The sequence below is a fragment of the Cheilinus undulatus genome, linkage group 18, assembly GCF_018320785.1.
Source record: "Cheilinus undulatus linkage group 18, ASM1832078v1, whole genome shotgun sequence".
In the NCBI taxonomy this organism is placed as follows: Eukaryota; Metazoa; Chordata; class Actinopteri; order Labriformes; family Labridae; genus Cheilinus; species Cheilinus undulatus.
Window position 1 is genome coordinate 1,455,648 of NC_054882.1, and position 18,443 is coordinate 1,474,090.

Below are 18,443 nucleotides of genomic sequence, written 5' to 3' on the forward strand. Positions count from 1 at the left end.
TTCGTTTCACTGCTTTTAGCAATTTTATTTCACATTTTCTCATTTTCCGCCTTCAGCCTCAGCATTTCAACACATTTGCTGCAAGGAAATGCAACTTTTCTAGTTTAGAAATGTATTCTGAATTTACGAAATCCTGAGACTACTTCAGAATCAGAAACAGGCTCCAGAGCTGCCTGCTGCCTGTTTCTAATAATAAAAGTGTGTCTTTGTGTATCTTTGTGTGTATTTGTGTGTATTTGTGAGCTCCTGCTGCGTCACAGGGTGAAGGGCGGTGCCCCCAGGTAGGCGCACCAGCAGCGCTCACATCCTCACAAAGACGCACAGAGGAGGCAGTGTGTCCACGGCCACGGAGACTCCCTAGTGCCAAACACACTCTCCTTCACACACTCACACTTCTGCACTAACACACCGAAGGACGGAGAGACAGAGAGAGAGAGAGAGAGAGAGAGAGAGAGCAGAGAGCAGCCGGAACGTTTGGAAATATCGAAACAGGGAAGTTGGAGAGGAGCGTGAGTTTCGGTGGAGTGATCCGCTCATCAGCATGTTCAGCTGGGTCAAACAGGAGCAGGGAGGCCGTAACAAGGAGGGAGAGATGTACCAGACTGTGACCGAGGGGCTGCAGACCCTCTACACCAAGAAGCTGCTGCCTCTGGAGGAACACTACCTCTTCCATGACTTCCACTCCCCCGCGCTGGAGGCCGCCGACTTCCAGAGCAAACCCATGGTGCTGCTGGTGGGCCAGTACTCCACGGGGAAGACCACCTTCATCAGGTAGGAGCCCTGCAGGGGGGGGGCTTAGACAGCCAGCTGGACATGCTCTAATGCTCTCTATGATGAGTTAAAAACATCCAGGAAAGTGGGGAGGTAGTCCACAGGAGGCAGAGTCACCTTCATCAGGTGTAAAAGCACCAGCTGTTCTCTCTCTGTGCCAAACCCCGTCAGGAAATACTCAGGTTTAAGTTTTCTCCGTCATAGATAAAGATAGAGACATGACAGCACAGTTTCTGTGTTATCCAGTAAAAGTTTGATATTTCATTGTGAATTCGGCTGAACTAAACCAAACTAATCTGTTTTAAACTGCAAGAAAATTACAGATGATACTTGCTGCCTAGCTTAGCTTGGAGTGAACAGAGGTGACAGGGACAGCAGCATAAATATCTGTTATTCGATAAAATGATGGCGTGTTTGGAGGATCACATCTGTGCCGAATCACGCAGTCTACTCTCCGAAAATGCTTAACACCTCCAGGCTTTAACTGCAGTATGTGAAGCCTGCCAGACATTGAAGAGGGCAAATTAAAACGTATTTATAATGGAGTGTTGTAAAAGTGATTAACCTTCCAACTAATAATGCTTCAAATTGAGTGCCAAACCTAGTAAGGACCTATTCTGATTAAAGCTTTCTCCACAGTAGATAAACACACTGACGTGGTTCAGCATTTAAGTACAAGTTTGTCATTTTACTGAAGGTACAACCAGATATCAACCATGCAAAGCCATTTAACATGGTAGGAAAATCAGACACAAGCTAAAAACAAGTTAATAATTGGTAATAGCAGTCAAAATATTATCTTCAAATATTGACCTATATTGGCCTAAAATAAAGGTGGTAAATATCAGCATATAGGCTGTAAAAAATCTGCTTAAATGGATTGTAAATGTCAGTCTATATCAGCTGTAAATATCAGTCTATATCAGCTGTAAATATCAGTGTATATCATCTGTAAATATCAGTCTATATCAGCTGTAAATATCAGTGTATATCATCTGTAAATATCAGTGTATATCAGCTGTAAATATCAGTCTATATCAGCTGTAAATATCAGTGTATATCAGCTGTAAATATCAGTCTATATCAGCTGTAAATATCAGTGTATATCAGCTGTAAATATCAGTCTATATCAGCTGTAAATATCAGTCTATATCAGCTGTAAATATCAGTGTATATCAGCTGTGAATATCAGTCTATATCATCTGTAAATATCGGTCTATATCAGCTGCTAATATCAGTCTATATCATCTGTAAATATCAGTCTATATCAGCTGTGAATATCAGTCTATATCATCTGTAAATGTCAGTCTATATCATCTGTAAATATCAGTTTATATCATCTGTAAATATCAGTCTATATCATCTGTAAATATCAGTCTATATCATCTGTAAATATCAGTCTATATCAGCTGTAAATATCAGTCTATATCAGCTGTAAATATCAGTGTATATCATCTGTAAATATCAGTGTATATCAGCTGTAAATATCAGTGTATATCAGCTGTAAATATCAGTGTATATCAGCTGTAAATATCAGTCTATATCATCTGCAAATATCAGTGTATATCAGCTGTAAATGTCAGTCTATATGAGCTGTAAATATCAGTCTATATCATCTGTAAATATCAGTGTATATCATCTGTAAATATCAGTGTATATCATCTGTAAATATCAGTCTATATCAGCTGTAAATATCAGTGTATATCAGCTGTAAATATCAGTCTATATCAGCTGCAAATATCAGTTTATATCATCTGTAAATATCAGTCTATATCATCTTTAAATATCAGTGTATATCATCTGTAAATATCAGTGTATATCAGCTGTAAATATCAGTGTATATCAGCTGTAAATATCAGTGTATATCAGCTGTAAATATCAGTCTATATCAGCTGCAAATATCAGTTTATATCATCTGTAAATATCAGTCTATATCATCTGTAAATATCAGTGTATATCAGCTGTAAATATCAGTGTATATCAGCTGTAAATATCAGTGTATATCAGCTGTAAATATCAGTGTATATCATCTGTAAATATCAGTGTATATCAGCTGTAAATATCAGTCTATATCATCTGTAAATATCAGTCTATATCATCTGTAAATATCAGTGTATATCAGCTGTAAATATCAGTGTATATCAGCTGTAAATATCAGTGTATATCAGCTGTAAATATCAGTGTATATCATCTGTAAATATCAGTGTATATCAGCTGTAAATATCAGTCTATATCATCTGTAAATATCAGTCTATATCAGGTGTAAATATCAGTGTATATCAGCTGTAAATATCAGTCTATATCAGCTGTAAATATCAGTCTATATCATCTGTAAATATCAGTGTATATCATCTGTAAATATCAGTGTATATCAGCTGTAAATATCAGTGTATATCAGCTGTAAATATCAGTGTATATCAGCTGTAAATATCAGTCTATATCATCTGTAAATATCAGTCTATATCATCTGTAAATATCAGTGTATATCAGCTGTAAATATCAGTCTATATCAGCTGTAAATATCAGTCTATATCAGCTGTAAATATCAGTCTATATCATCTGTAAATATCAGTCTATATCATCTGTAAATATCAGTCTATATCAGCTGTAAATATCAGTCTATATCAGCTGTAAATATCAGTCTATATCAGCTGTAAATATCAGTGTATATCAGCTGTGAATATCAGTCTATATCATCTGTAAATATCGGTCTATATCAGCTGCTAATATCAGTCTATATCATCTGTAAATATCAGTCTATATCAGCTGTGAATATCAGTCTATATCATCTGTAAATGTCAGTCTATATCATCTGTAAATATCAGTCTATATCATCTGTAAATATCAGTCTATATCAGCTGTGAATATCAGTCTATATCATCTGTAAATATCAGTCTATATCATCTGTAAATATCAGTCTATATCAGCTGTGAATATCAGTCTATATCATCTGTAAATATCAGTCTATATCAGCTGTGAATATCAGTCTATATCATCTGTAAATGTCAGTCTATATCATCTGTAAATATCGGTCTATATCAGCTGCTAATATCAGTCTATATCATCTGTAAATATCAGTCTATATCAGCTGTGAATATCAGTCTATATCATCTGTAAATGTCAGTCTATATCATCTGTAAATATCAGTCTATATCATCTGTAAATATCAGTCTATATCAGCTGTGAATATCAGTCTATATCATCTGTAAATATCAGTCTATATCAGCCGTAAATATCAGTGTATACCAGCTGTAAATATCAGTCTATATCAGCTGTAAATATCAGTGTATATCATCTGTAAATATCAGTCTATATCAGCTGTGAATATCAGTGTATATCATCTGTAAATATCAGTGTATACTAGCTGTAAATATCAGTCTGTATCAGCCGTAAATATCAGTCTATATCATCTGTAAATATCAGTCCATATCAGCTGTAAATATCAGTCTATATAAGCCGTAAATATCAGTGTATATCACCTGTAAATATCAGTGTATACCAGCTGTAAATATCAGTCTATATCAGCTGTAAATATCAGTGTATATCATCTGTAAATATCAGTCTATATCAGCTGTGAATATCAGTGTATATCATCTGTAAATATCAGTCTATATCAGCTGTGAATATCAGTGTATATCATCTGTAAATATCAGTCTATATCGTCTGTAAATATCAGTCTATATCATCTGTAAATATCAGTCTATATCAGCTGTGAATATCAGTGTATATCATCTGTAAATATCAGTCTATATCGTCTGTAAATATCAGTCTATATCAGCTGTAAATATCAGTCTATATCATCTGTAAATATCAGTTTATATCATCTGTAAATATCAGTCTATATCATCTGTAAATATCAGTCTATATCAGCTGTAAATATCAGTCTATATCAGCTGTAAATATCAGTCTATATCATCTGTAAATATCAGTCTATATCATCTCTAAATATCAGTCTGTATCATCTGTAAATGTCAGTCTATATCACCTGTAAATATCAGTGTATATCATCTGTAAATATCAAGCATACATAGACAAAAGCATAGATGTTTCTGACCTTTGTCAGCTTAAATCTTCTATGTTCAGCCTTATTTCTATATCATTTATGTGTGACCTAAGGAATTAGGTTCGTTTATCAGTATTGTGTCGCCTCCAGTGAATTCTAAAAGTGAATGTATCTGCTGTCAGTGAAAATTCAGCATTGTGGATCTTATATTTGCTGTTTTAATGTCTAAGGCGACAGACTTAAACGCTGCAGCTGAAGGTCTTCCTACAGTGGGTTTTAACTGTGACCTTTTGCATTCCAGATGGCGTCATTGTAGAATTATGTCAACATTCATGTGTTTTATTTGAGCATGTTCTGTGTTTAATTTAAACTGGCATATGAGCGTCTCCTGAGGAGTTCCTGTGTTCCACTTTAACTTTTCGGGGATAGAACCAGCTATCCTGGGACAGTCCTGCAGCTCCGTGGCCTCTTCAGCTCCACCCTGACGTCACGGCGGTGTGGAGAGTAAATCTGCTCTGAGTCATCTTTACACTGATGTAATGTGTTTGTAGTTGGAGTTATGGAGGCTTTAGCTGAGGCTCATGGGTAATGTAGTCCTGTTAGACCCCACAGTCTGTCAGATGAATCAGATCAGAGCTGGATGTTTGTGTTTCTCTGTGAAACTGATCGTCCATTGTTGTGTGTATTTACACAGCATGGCCCTTTAACTCCAGCGGTGCGTGGATGTTTCCGGAGCTTCTGCTGTGGTTAATCGGACATGGGAGGTGAAATAGGAGAACCTGCTGATCATTTTGAATGACATTGAGCTCTGAAATTAGGAAGGAACTGAAGGTCATGCACTCGCTGCTGCAGAGTCTCTGTTTCTGAACCAAAGGTCGTCAGAGGAGCAGGATGTGGAACTTTCTAGTAAAAACCAGACAGTACTGATGTTTATCCTGATACCACTGCAACAACCGTACAAGTCCTAGTCAGCCAGCACAACAACAACAAAATAAAGACAGATAATAAGGTAAATACAACCCCAGTTCCAAAAAAGCTGGGTCGCTGTGTGAAATGTAAACAAAAACAATGATTATCAAATCTCATAAACCCAGATCTGATTCACAGTAGAAATGAAACAACATATCAGATGTTAAACTGAGACATTTTACCATCTCATGACAAATATTCACTTATTTTGAATTTGGTGGCAGCTACACATCTCAAAAAAGTAGGGACAGGGCCACAAAAGGCTGGAAAAGTAAGAGGTAGTGAAAAACAGCTGGAGGAGCATTTAGCAGTTAATTATGTTAATTATCAACAGGTCAGTCACATGACCGGGTATAAAAGGAGCATTTTAGAGAGGCAGAGTCCTTTAGAAGTAAAGATGGGCAGAGGTTCACCAATCTGTGAAAAACTGAGTCTAAAAATGTGGAACAATTTCAGAAAAATGTTCCTGAATGTAAAATAGCTCAGACTTTTAATCTCCGTCCATCTCCAGTCCATAATATCATCAACAGATTCAGAGAATCTGGAGAAACCTCTGTGAGCAAGGGACAAGGCAGAAGGGCCCTCAGGGGCCCTCAGGGGCCACTGCAGTAAAAGCAGTCATGATTCTGTAGTGAAATCACTGCATGGGCTCAGGAACATTCCAGAAATCATCGTCTGTCAACACAGTTGGCCGTGCCATCCACCAACGACAGTTAAAGCTGATCATGGAGAGAAGAAGCCATATGTGAACAGGATCCAGAACCACCGCCGTCTTCTCTGGACCAAAGCTCATTTAACATGGACTGAGGAAACATGGAAAACTGTTCTGTGGTCAGAGAAAACCACAGACGCCGTGTCCTGTGGACTAAAAAGGAGAGGGAGCATCCAGCTTGTTCTTCTGGCTCAGGTCTAAAGCCTGCATCTCTGATGGTATGGGGTTGCATTAGTGCCTATGGCGTGGGCAGCTCTAACATCTGGAGAGGAACTATCAATGCTGGAAAGCAGAGAGAGGTTAGGACATTTTGAACTTCATCTAATGATTGCAATGATCTGGATGTAGTCTTTAGCCATGTTGCAATCTTGATCCTGTTGCATTTAATCCTGCAGCCCTGGATTCCTGAGCTCAGTCTGTATTTTTACCTCGGTGGTGCCTGGAGGCCGGCATGCAGTCATGAGGTTAAGAGCTGATCTACACACTGTTAGATACCAACATTCAACACAAAGACACTGCCAAAGCTGCTCCAGGGGAACAAACTCATCACAGCAGTGCAGAAAAACACGCCATGTCTGCCCTCTTTAACCTTCAGGCATCACTTTAATTTACTAGCCTTTAAAGCCATTAAGGACAAAAACGTCCACTTCCAAAAAACTGCTATAAAAACTTAACAGAGTCATATTTTTCTGCTTTTTATTTTCAAAAATCTCTTAAACAACTTCAGCTGTACTCAAAACTACCAAAAATTCAATCATTTTGAGGATTTTAACACTTCAAATGCCAGTTTGATTACTGAAAGACAAAAAATGTGGTTTGAATGGGAGTTAATGGGACTTTTTGTCCAAAAGTGACTCTAAAGGGTAGTAAATTTTAAATCTGATGCTACACAAAAACAAAAAATGCATCAAAGTCAATATTTTGGCTAATGTTTGGCGTACCCAAAACTCATTTAGAAAAAACACCCCCCCACCCCCCAACATTAGTTATCTGAAAAATAATAAATGTTTGTGTGTTTTTTTAGACAGAATATGACCATCCTGTAATCAAACTGGCATTTAAAGGGTTAAAATTCTGAAAGTTATTTAATATTTGGTTGTTTTGATTAGAACCAAAGTTGACCAAAAAAGCAGAAAAATATTAGATATTAAAGTTTACTATTTTTACTGCCAATTTTGGAAGTGGACGTTTTTGTCCTTAATGGCTCAAAAGGGTAGTAAATTTTAAATCAGCTGCTACACAAAAACTAAAAATGCATCAAAGTCAGTATTTTGGCTAATCATGGACATGTCCATGCTGAATTTAGAAATAACGCCCCAGCCATCCAACATTTGGTTTAAGGAAGATTTCACATTTTTCCCCTTTTTCAGAGAAAACACACTGACTTTAAGTAATCAAACCGGCATTTAAAGGGTTAAAATCCTTAAAATGATTGAATGTTTGGTAGTTTTGAGCACAGCTGAAGTTGTTTAAGAGATTTATGCAAAAAAAGCTGAAAAAATATGAATCTAAGTTTTTATAGCAGTTTTTGGAAGTGGACTTTTTGCCCTTAATGGCTTTGAGGGGTAGTAGATTTGTTTCAGTGTTCCCTGACCTATTAGAGCAACTGAGATTTGAATTCCAAAATTTGCCTTGAAAGAAACTTTCTTGCAAAAAAAAGAGACCATGTGCACAAACACAGCCAGAATGGTGAGCAGAGAAAGAGGAAAAATTTGCCCAAATGGACAAAAATGTCCCACGTGATGCCTGAGGGTTAATCCTGCAGCTTCTAATCACTGTTTTATTCTCTGTAGACTCCGTCATCAGTCTCAGTCAGTGTTTACAGCTCAATATTTCTCATTTAACTCATGTGACATGTGACATCACTTCCTGTTTTGCTGCTGAGGCTGGATTATTGAATTATACCAGAGAAGATGAAACATCCGAGTATTTTATGTTTACATGCTGCTGGGTTTTACTTTTTACTCCATAGATTAATTTAACATACAAAATAGAATATCAAATAGAAAATAAAGTCACTAACAGGCTGAGATTCATATGATTGTGATTGGACTGTCTTCTTTTAACAGTAAAAACCTGACTGGATGTTTGAATTTTGCCAGAATCAGATCATAAATTAAGATGCTGGCATCCTGACAACCCGAGCATTAAAAGTGGATCTCTCTCCTCATGCTTAACATCCTGATTCTCTCTGTCTAAAGGTGTTGATTCATAATGATGAAGGAGGTTTAAGTGGAGGTGGATCTCTGCTGCAGCTTGGACGTATCTGTGTGTAAAGCTTCCACCGTGTTTAACAGTAATCCTCCAATCACTGCAGTGTTTTAACAAGCAGACGTGTCAAACGCGCCATTGCTGCACACGCTGAAATGTGAGCCGTTGTTGTCGTTCTTTGTTTGAGATCTCTGTAAACCGATTATCTCTCTCTGCTGGGCTCCAAGATTTCAGTTTAAAATCTGATTATGTGAAGCCGACTGTGCGGGCTAACAAATGAGCACAGAGGCAGAGATTTATGCGAGATATGAGGCTTTAACCAAAGCTCTGGGAGATTCCTGAAGGGTTTGTGTTATCAGTGCTGCTGTGTTACTCTGCACGCTTTTATTTTGAAACGCTCGACCTACCGTAGCTGCTGATCACGCCTCACACCTGTCAGAGAGACCGCCAGAACTGCAGGTGACAGCGTGGGCAAGGATTCAGCCGCTTTTACTCTAGATTTTAAACTTTAGTTTGATTTTAGCAAAACAGGGGATTTAGTGTGATCATCACAAGAAAAATCAAAGTTCTCTGCAGCCAGTATGAGGTCATTTCTTATCACAAAGCACCAAAAATGCAAACAAAGCATTGCAAACGTCTAAATTAGGGATGCGCCTGTGCACCAGCTCTGCACAAGTCAGAAGTCTGTAGGTGTTTGTCTGTTGTGTTGAGTCTGTTTGATGATGCAACTAATGGCCAAAGACAGAATAAACTTCAGCACAGGAATCCGCCATCAGCTGACGCGCTATTTCAAACATCAGCCCTGGTTTGCTTGAAGAGACACACCCAGGTTTCAGGCAGATCGCTCTCATTCTGTCTCTGCAGCTTTTGGTTAAAAGTACAACTGAAGATCTTTAGTATTTTCAGAGCTTCTTTTACTTTGTGACACTATTGCTCTGTACAATAGCAGGAATCACATGGTTTTAATCTCATAGTACCTAAAAGAGTCTGAGGTTTGACGGCCGTACTCTGCAGTGAAGGAGTGTCGGTTAACGCAGAGGTCTGACCTGAATCTCAGACAGCAGAGACGAGCTCAGACCTGCAGATGACTAAAGAAATGTGGAGCAATCTGCTGAAATAGGTCAGGAGTAATGCAGCCAGGTTTGATAGCAGCATGCAGGATGCATGGATGTGTTTCAGCTATAAAACTGCTAAAGTTAAATTAAACCAGCTGATTGTCAGAGGAGTTTGGTCTGGCTCTCCTTGTAGCATCCCCAGCTGGAGCAATGGAAGACTCTGGTGGTTTAAGACGCCTTTTATTTCCTTTACAGCAGTGCAAATAGTCATAAACACAGGAAAGAGCTGTGGGAAACAGAAAATTAAAAATAATGATGAAACATAAACCAAGCAAAATGTCATATTTCCAATCAATTAAATGATTTACAAAAGATAGATTAGCACAGCTATCCGTTGAAAACAACATCTAATATCGGTATCGGGTCTGATATGGACGTAATTAATAGATCGGATATCTGACTGACGGCGCCGATCCAAGTGACCGATCCAAATCCATCCTACAGTAGACCATGAACGCACCGCGGTCTAACAGGAGACGGTCTGTGTGTGACTGAGCTAGTATTAGTTAGGATGTTCTTGGCGGTATAAACCTAGCAGATCAAACATAAATCTATATTTAGAACAGTCAAAACTAGACTAAAGATGAGAGAACACCAAGAAGAGCGGGTGTGACGTTAGCTGCGTGGCTAGCGTTGAAAGCTAGTGCCGCTAGCGCCTTCGTTCCTCTTTGCAGATTAATATCCTGATTTGATATTTGGCCTCTTTTCACTTCGGGTGAGTAGTCATACGTGAGCTTAACCCTCGACAGCCCGCATACCGCTTTATTTCCATTTACTACTTTGGAAAGCTGTTGTACCGCGGTCTTCCTGCTATACGCTAACAGCTTAGCCACCGCCGTCCTTCTCATTGTTTACATCCTGTGAAGAGTCAGAGAGGAAGGCTGCGGCCATTAACTGAAGCTACAGCGGCCTCTAGTGGCGGGAGGTTCATTAAAGAGCGTTATAGACAGGGATTTATAACCTGTGCTCATAAAAAATGATATTTATTTTTTAATTGTAGTTCAAATAAATTTGTTTGGAATCATTTAAATTCAACTTTTTTTTTTTTGCTTTGTACTAAGAGGAGCTGGGTAGTTTACTACAGCCTCATGTAAGCTCACACATTATACCAACAACAATAATAATTGTTAAAAAAATAAATAAATCAGTATCGGCACATGTTTATCAGAATCAGATCGGCACTGATAAAAGGTGGATCGGTGCATCCTGAATTCAAACTTTTTCCCTCTTTAGTAATTCTTTATGCTCCTAAGGACAGGAGTGTCCAAACTTTTCCCCTGAGGGCCGCATTCGAAAATATAAAAAGATGGCGGGGCCACTTTGATAAACCTCAGGATCGTACAGTGAGTAAGACAAGGCAAACAGCCAATCATATTAGGGATTTGTGGATCCCTAACACGATCAGTACTGCTGTCAGTCTTTGTAATCCACCAGGATATTAGACATAAATCACTGCTATGATGTTGGTTGTAGGGCTGAACGATTTTGGAAAATAATCTTAGCTGCAATCTTTTTCCCCAATATTGTGATTTGATATGCAATTATTTCTTAACTTTAATTCCTAAAGGGGGGCTGAACAGTTCTTTAAAGTGTCTAATTCTGATGATTTTGACTCACAAACTGGATAAGAATGATTGCATTGAAGGGTTTTTGTCATTCTTATAATTAATAAGAAAAAAGGACAAAAATTAAGAAGGTAGGATTTTTTTGTAGCCTATTCTAAAAAAATGGCACCTTAATAATTGAATGATGTGTCATGCATAACATCTCTGCTGCAAAAAGATGTTTAAAACTGATGTTTTGACACACATTTCAGGTTAAACAAATATTGCACCTTTTGCGATTTGAAAATTGCAGCAGGCCACATCAATTGAATCTAGTTTTCGATTAATTGCCCAGCCCTAGTGGCCACTAGGGCTGGGCAATTATCAAAATTTAGATTAAATTGCAATATAGCCCGCTGCAATTTTCAACTTTCAGTCAACTCCTTTAAAAACCTCACTGCATCAACAACAGCAGGCCAAGACTCAGGATATTTGCTGTTTTTTTTAGGAAGGTAATTCCTGCAAACTGTCAATAATCAGCTCAAATGTTGGCAACAGTCTGTGCTGACTGTAGAAGCTCAGTTTCAGTTTGATCAGCAGCATTTCCTAATAATCAACCTTCATGGTTAGAAGAAGGCTGTGAAGCGATGCAAACACTGCAGTCTCTCATGTATTTATTGTGTTTTTATTCTGAAGCTGGCGGGAGGATTTGTGCTTTTTTGTTCCTGTTTTGTCTCCATGGGGTCAGGAGGTGGACGCTCTACATGGACCTGTACACTGCAGTTCTACCTGCATGGAGTATGATCCTTACACTTTACAAACAAGTGATTATCACCACAGTTTGACAGATTTACCTGGCGTGGAGGTGAGCAATATCACACTTTACTCAGTCCTGCAGACCTCCTCCTACACGTCTGTTTAGATGAAGGGAGACCAGACCAGAGCACTGAGCTAAGAGGCTAGCTGAACACCTCTAACATGAGCAGAGCTTCTGGCACGTGCACGGCATGCTGTGAATAAGACGGACTGGATAGGGATCTGTTCTCTCCAGAGTGCATGGATGTGGGGTTTGAGGGTTGGTTCTGCAGAAGCATTAGCAGCTGCTGTAGTTCAGACTTTGCCTTCTCTAGCTGGTGTTTAAACCTGGATATGAACTGATATTTGGATCCTGGGATGTTTGTGTTGTTGCTGTGGAGTTTTAGAGTCATGTTTTAAGAGACTTGTGTGATAGTCTAAAGATCTGGAACCTGATAACCCTGGCTTTAAAACATCACCATGGTGAACTAATGCAGATTCTGATTGATTATTGATCTTAAACAGGTTATAAGGGGCATATTTGTAATAGCTGACCTCTACGGTGGCCCGGAGGAAAGAAAAGAGTGGTCAGACTGACTTTGGGCTGAGGTCATTTCACTTTAATAACGGCCACTGAGCTTATCTCATGTCTGCAGACTGTGTGTGTGTGTGAAAGTATGTGTCTCTGTGTGTATTGTGTGTTTGTGTGTGTGTGCTGTGTTTTGGCTGCTCACCAGCTGAACTGACCTGCAGTCTCTTTACATCCACTATGAGCTGCAGAGTGATTGTTAAAGCTGCTAACGTGTGTGAGCTCTCCCCTACTTTAGACCCACCCTGCCCCGAGGAATGCTATGAATCATGGGAACTGAAAAGAATGCAGTGAATCATGGGAACAGGTTGCCAGTAAAATGCAGAATCGACATAATTCTTCTTCATTGGAGGTGAAGTAAACGAGCAGCAGAGCTAACTTTGCTGCTGCAGAAGGCTCAGTGATCATAGATGGGTCAGTCTGTAGTCTGTCTGCTACCTGATAGAAACAGAACATAGCTGCACGTGGTAACGAAGTCTGGCATTGACAAACATCGCCAACATTCCTCTAGGAAGCACTGGTAATGTTTTGGATACAGCATGGATAGTGTGCATGACTTAGCCAACAAACTTTGGTTATGAAAACAGATATGAGCCAGAATTGGGAGTCTAGGACTGCTGTTTTTGTCAGTGGAATCGATATTGTATCAGGACAACTTTGGTGCAAAAATAAGAAAACTCTGACTTACTCGAATCCTTCTTCAAACTGAAACAGTTGTAAAAGATTCAGCATATTTCATCTGTCTAACATTATTTAACACAGATACATAGACAATCTTTCCCTCATGTTGACTGTCCTCTGTAGGCAATCAGTACCATTCACCTTTCCAAAGATGACAACTTTGGCCCACTGGGAGAAAGCCCCCAACATCCCCAGCTTCACCATCATTCTGTCCTCTGCCTTTGAGATGATGTCATCCTTTAACATATACAGAACAAAGATCGATGTCACAATCTGAGTGGTGAAAAGTGACTGAGATGGCCAAAAAAGGTGGGAAAATGGGGTAAGAGTGGCATTTAATGCCAAGAGGCAGCTGAAATGGGCGAAAATTGCAAAGAAACAGGATAAAAGTGGCACTAGTGGTCAAAAAAGTGGGTAAAAGAAATGGAAAAAAATGGGCTAAAAGCATCAGAAATGGATTAACAGTACCAAAATGGGGAGAAGAGGGGCAAAGTAGGGGTACAATGTAGAAAACTGCTCAAAAAGTGGCAAAATGTATGCAAAGTCACAAAAAATGAAGTCACAGATGGTCAAAAGCACAAAAAATGAGTGAAAAGTGACTAAATAGGCAAAAGCTGTAAAAGGTGGGGAAATGGAGTAAAATTGGCATTTGATGGCGAACAGCAGTTGAAATGGTTGAAAATTGCAAAGAAACGGGATAAGAGTGGTTAAAATTGATGAAAAAGGGCAAAAATTGGCTAAAAGTGGCAAAAATGGAAAAAAAAATGGCTGAAAGAGGTGGAAAAAATGGGCTAAGAGCAGCAGAAATGGATTAAAAATGGCAAAAATGGGGAGAAAGGGGGCAATTAATGCATACAATGAAGAAAACTGGACTGAATACATTTCTAATAATAACAGGGGTCCTAATAGTCCTCATGGATCATGGTCTCAGTGATAATAGTGGTCCTAATAGTCCTCATGGATCATGGTCTCAGTGATAATAGTGGTCCTAATAGTCCTCATGGATCATGGTCTCAGTGATACTAACAGGGGTCCTAATAATCCTCATGGATCATGGTCTCAGTGATAATAACAGGGGTCCTAATGATCCTCATGGATCATGGTCTCAGTGATAATAACAGGGGTCCTAATGATCCTCATGGATCATGGTCTCAGTGATAATAACAGGGGTCCTAATAGTCCTCATGGATCATGGTCTCAGTGATAATAGTGGTCCTCATAGTCCTCATGGATCATGGTCTCAGTGATAATAGTGGTCCTTATAGTCCTCATGGATCATGGTCTCAGTGATAATAGTGGTCCTTATAGTCCTCATGGATCATGGTCTCAGTGATAATAGTGGTCCTCATAGTCCTCATGGATCATGGTCTCAGTGATAATAGTGGTCCTTATAGTCCTCATGGATCATGGTCTCAGTGATAATAGTGGTCCTTATAGTCCTCATGGATCATGGTCTCAGTGATAATAGTGGTCCTCATAGTCCTCATGGATCATGGTCTCAGTGATAATAGTGGTGCTAATAGTCCTCATGGATCATGGTCTCAGTGATAATAGTGGTCCTAATGATCCTCATGGATCATGGTCTCAGTGATAATAGTGGTCCTAATGATCCTCATGGATCATGGTCTCAGTGATAATAGTGGTCCTCATAGTCCTCATGGATCATGGTCTCAGTGATATTAGTGGTCCTAATGATCCTCATGGATCATGGTCTCAATGATAATAGTGGTCCTAATGATCCTCATGGATCATGGTCTCAGTGATACTAACATGGGTCCTAATAGTCCTCATGGATCATGGTCTCAGTGATATTAGTGGTCCTAATAGTCCTCATGGATCATGGTCTCAGTGATATTAGTGGTCCTAATAGTCCTCATGGATCATGGTCTCAGTGATATTAGTGGCCCTAATAGTCCTCATGGATCATGGTCTCAGTGATATTAGTGGTCCTAATAGTCCTCATGGATCATGGTCTCAGTGATAATAGTGGTCCTAATGATCCTCATGGATCATGGTCTCAGTGATAACAGTGGTCCTAATAGTCCTCATGGATCATGGTCTCAGTGATATTAGTGGCCCTAATAGTCCTCATGGATCATGGTCTCAGTGATAATAGTGGTCCTAATGATCCTCATGGATCATGGTCTCAGTGATAATAGTGGTCCTATTGATCCTCATGGATCATGGTCTCAGTGAAACCCTCTCCAGAGACCATGTGTGACATTGAGCTGATCTCGGCGCTGTCCCCTCCTCTCTTTGAAGCCGTCGTCCGTCTGAGATAAACAGGACGTGAGCGGTCAGAGACTCTCTGCAGCCGTCTTCCTTCCTTTCTCACTTTTTCTTAAACGAGGGAAACTGAGCGAGAGGTCAGCAGGTCAATGTCAGCATGAATGAAATGGAAAAAGTCTGATTTCAAAGGGTATCTGCAGCCTGAAACGACTCTAAATGTCTCCCTCTCCCTGTCTTGTCCCAGGTATCTCCTGGAGCAGGACTTTCCAGGCATGCGGATCGGTCCGGAGCCGACCACTGACGGCTTCATCGCTGTGATGTACGGGGAGAACGAAGGCATCGTCCCTGGGAACGCTCTGGTGGTCGACCCTAAGAAACCCTTCAGGAAGCTCAACGCCTTTGGAAACTCCTTCCTCAACAGGTAAAGACTCACCTGGAGGAAACATACAGGCTCTAGTTCTAGGGGGAAACCGGCCAGTACGGTGGGACTCGGCAAAAATAGAAAGAAATATCTGTCAGTGAAGCTTTGAAGTCAGAGGTTCATGTCATGACCTCCTGATGTTGTTGGCTAAAGAATAATTCCTAACTCTGTTTTTGGAACATTCCTTTAACTCGTGTTCACACAGTTTTCCACACCCCTGGATGCTGGCAGCCTCTCATCCTTCTGTCACTGCTTCCTCAAACATTCCCAACCTGGGAAGCAACCCTTCACCCCTCACTGACAAGTCAACGGACACAGACACACACTAAAACACACACTTAGGAACACACACTTAGGAACACACAGCGCTGGATGCCAGAGTTCATAGTGAAGTTTAATTTTAGCCAAAAACACGGCGCTTCAAACGTGTTTCCTCTGTCCAGAAATATTTCTAAGAGTGGAGGCAGGAAGTGGACGGACAGTCGGCTCGTGAGGGTTAAAGGACGTGTGAGCGCGTTGGTGTGTACCTGAGACATTCCTCCAACCAGGAATCCCGTCTCAATCCGATGGACGAACCAAAATAAGTTATTGTTTCCAGGGGAAGTGTGAGTGCGTCACCATGTGTGGGCATGGCGGTTTGTTTTTTCCCTAAAGTCTGTTGGCTAAATTTAACATTAAACTTCAGATTTACTACGAGATGACCACAGGGAGGTCTCACTCTGATGTTTTTTTTAGAGCCTAGATCATAAAAATAACGTCCAGTTTTTGTTGTTCAACACTTTGGGAAATCTCCTCGCTCTAAGAGTGAGCAGTAACTCTAACTCCCTCTGTTTACTCTCAGTGATCACACCCCGTTTATTACACAACAGCGTCTGCGCTCTGACAGACGCTAAACAACCCGGATCCTTCCTGACTGAAACAATGGAGCGGAGAGCAGCATCATTAATCACATCAGCAGGTCGGATCAGGAGAGCAGACATAACATGACTAGAACTCTACCGTCTCTGCTCTAACAGTGATATTATGACCTCTAGGGTCAACCTTTACTGTAATAATCAGTGTTTTAGACAAGGGAGCTAACAATGGAAGGTAATGCTGGATGCCAGGGGAAGATTTCTGCAGGGATGTTGCTCACATCTACCTCGTAGCTCCACTTCAGTCAGCTGCAGCCATCGGGTCTGTATTAGACATTTTTAATTTAATGATTTCAGATGGATTAATTATTGTATTATTCATTAATAAGTAAAATTATACCTTCCCCCGCTCTTTTATCATTGCATTTTAATAGTTTGAGTCTAATTTTCTAGCTGGTCTCTAGCTGTCAGCTAACCTGAGAACCAAAAAGACTGTTCCATATATCTATCACATTTGGGAAGGTGATTGGAGGAACATTCTGTCCGTCACATTAATGACGGGCCAATCAGATCTTTGGTCACGTAAGTACGTCAGTCATGACGTCATTCACAGTGCGCCGAGGTGGATAGCTGGTTGTTACTTTACCCGTACCTCCTTGCTCGTAGAAGAGGAATTAGTAAGAAAAAAGAAGAAGGAGGAAAAAAATATGTGGCAATGCTGGCCAGGTATGGCAGAGCCTCCTGCAAAAAAAACCCAAAAAACTAAACCAAAACAACCCGCTGAGGCTGAGATTTTAACGACCGGCGACCAAAGCACGGAGGTTAATGTTGCTCCCGCTCCGGCCGCCGCCGCCACCCTTCAGTCCCATCCACCTGCAGCTTGCAGGCATTTCTTGGAGAGATGGGGGGCTAACAGACAATGCAGAACATTAATTTTTCTTCAGCAGAATATTCCAGCCATGATCTACTGTTGCAGTCTGGTCCAGCTAAAATCTTATGTCTCAACTGTCCAAAGGAGACTGAAGTCAGTGATTCCAGTAAAATTCCTTACTGACAGATTCGTTTTGCACTGTAGTAAGAATAATACAGAATTTATTAACCCAAATACTACACTTAACTGTTGAAACAGTTCTTCATTTTTTAAGAATACATTATTGCTAGTATTAGTCTTACTATGAAAATATTGATTAAGAATTGCAAACAACACCCAGATGACATGTTAAATAGTACTGATAGCAAATAACAACACTTAAAAGCAATTTTTATTTGGTTGGCTGGTAAAATATCTGCCTGGCTGGTGAAAAATTTCACTTACCAGCCAGGCTGGATCCCTACCCATAACTCCCAAATACTCACAAGATGAAAAGCTTTCAGAGTTGTTTTTATACTTTATTTCATAGAGAAACGTGGCCCAGTTCAGGTAAAAGGGATGCAGCGCTAAAGTTACATCCAAGGTATTCACCGCACAGTACAACTAAACCCGCCCACAGCACAACCCTGTGGTACTGTTTTATTGAAGTCCTATAAAAGTCAGCATAAGAGAAAATGA

General features: G+C 39.9%; 1 protein-coding gene across 2 annotated transcripts in view; it reads left to right on the forward strand.

The window, feature by feature from the left end:
* Positions 1 to 305: 305 nt before the first annotated feature.
* ehd4 (EH-domain containing 4) overlaps positions 306 to 18,443 on the forward strand; it is a 53,400-nt gene continuing 35,262 nt past the window's right edge. For both annotated transcript variants that reach the window (XR_005993284.1, XM_041812330.1), the window contains exons 1-2: positions 306 to 771; positions 15,864 to 16,040. Coding sequence is in view for 1 of the 2 variants with exons in the window: in XM_041812330.1 (XP_041668264.1) it covers positions 542 to 771; positions 15,864 to 16,040 (407 nt within the window). In the remaining variant the exon portion in view is untranslated. The remainder of the gene's footprint in view (positions 772 to 15,863; positions 16,041 to 18,443) is intronic.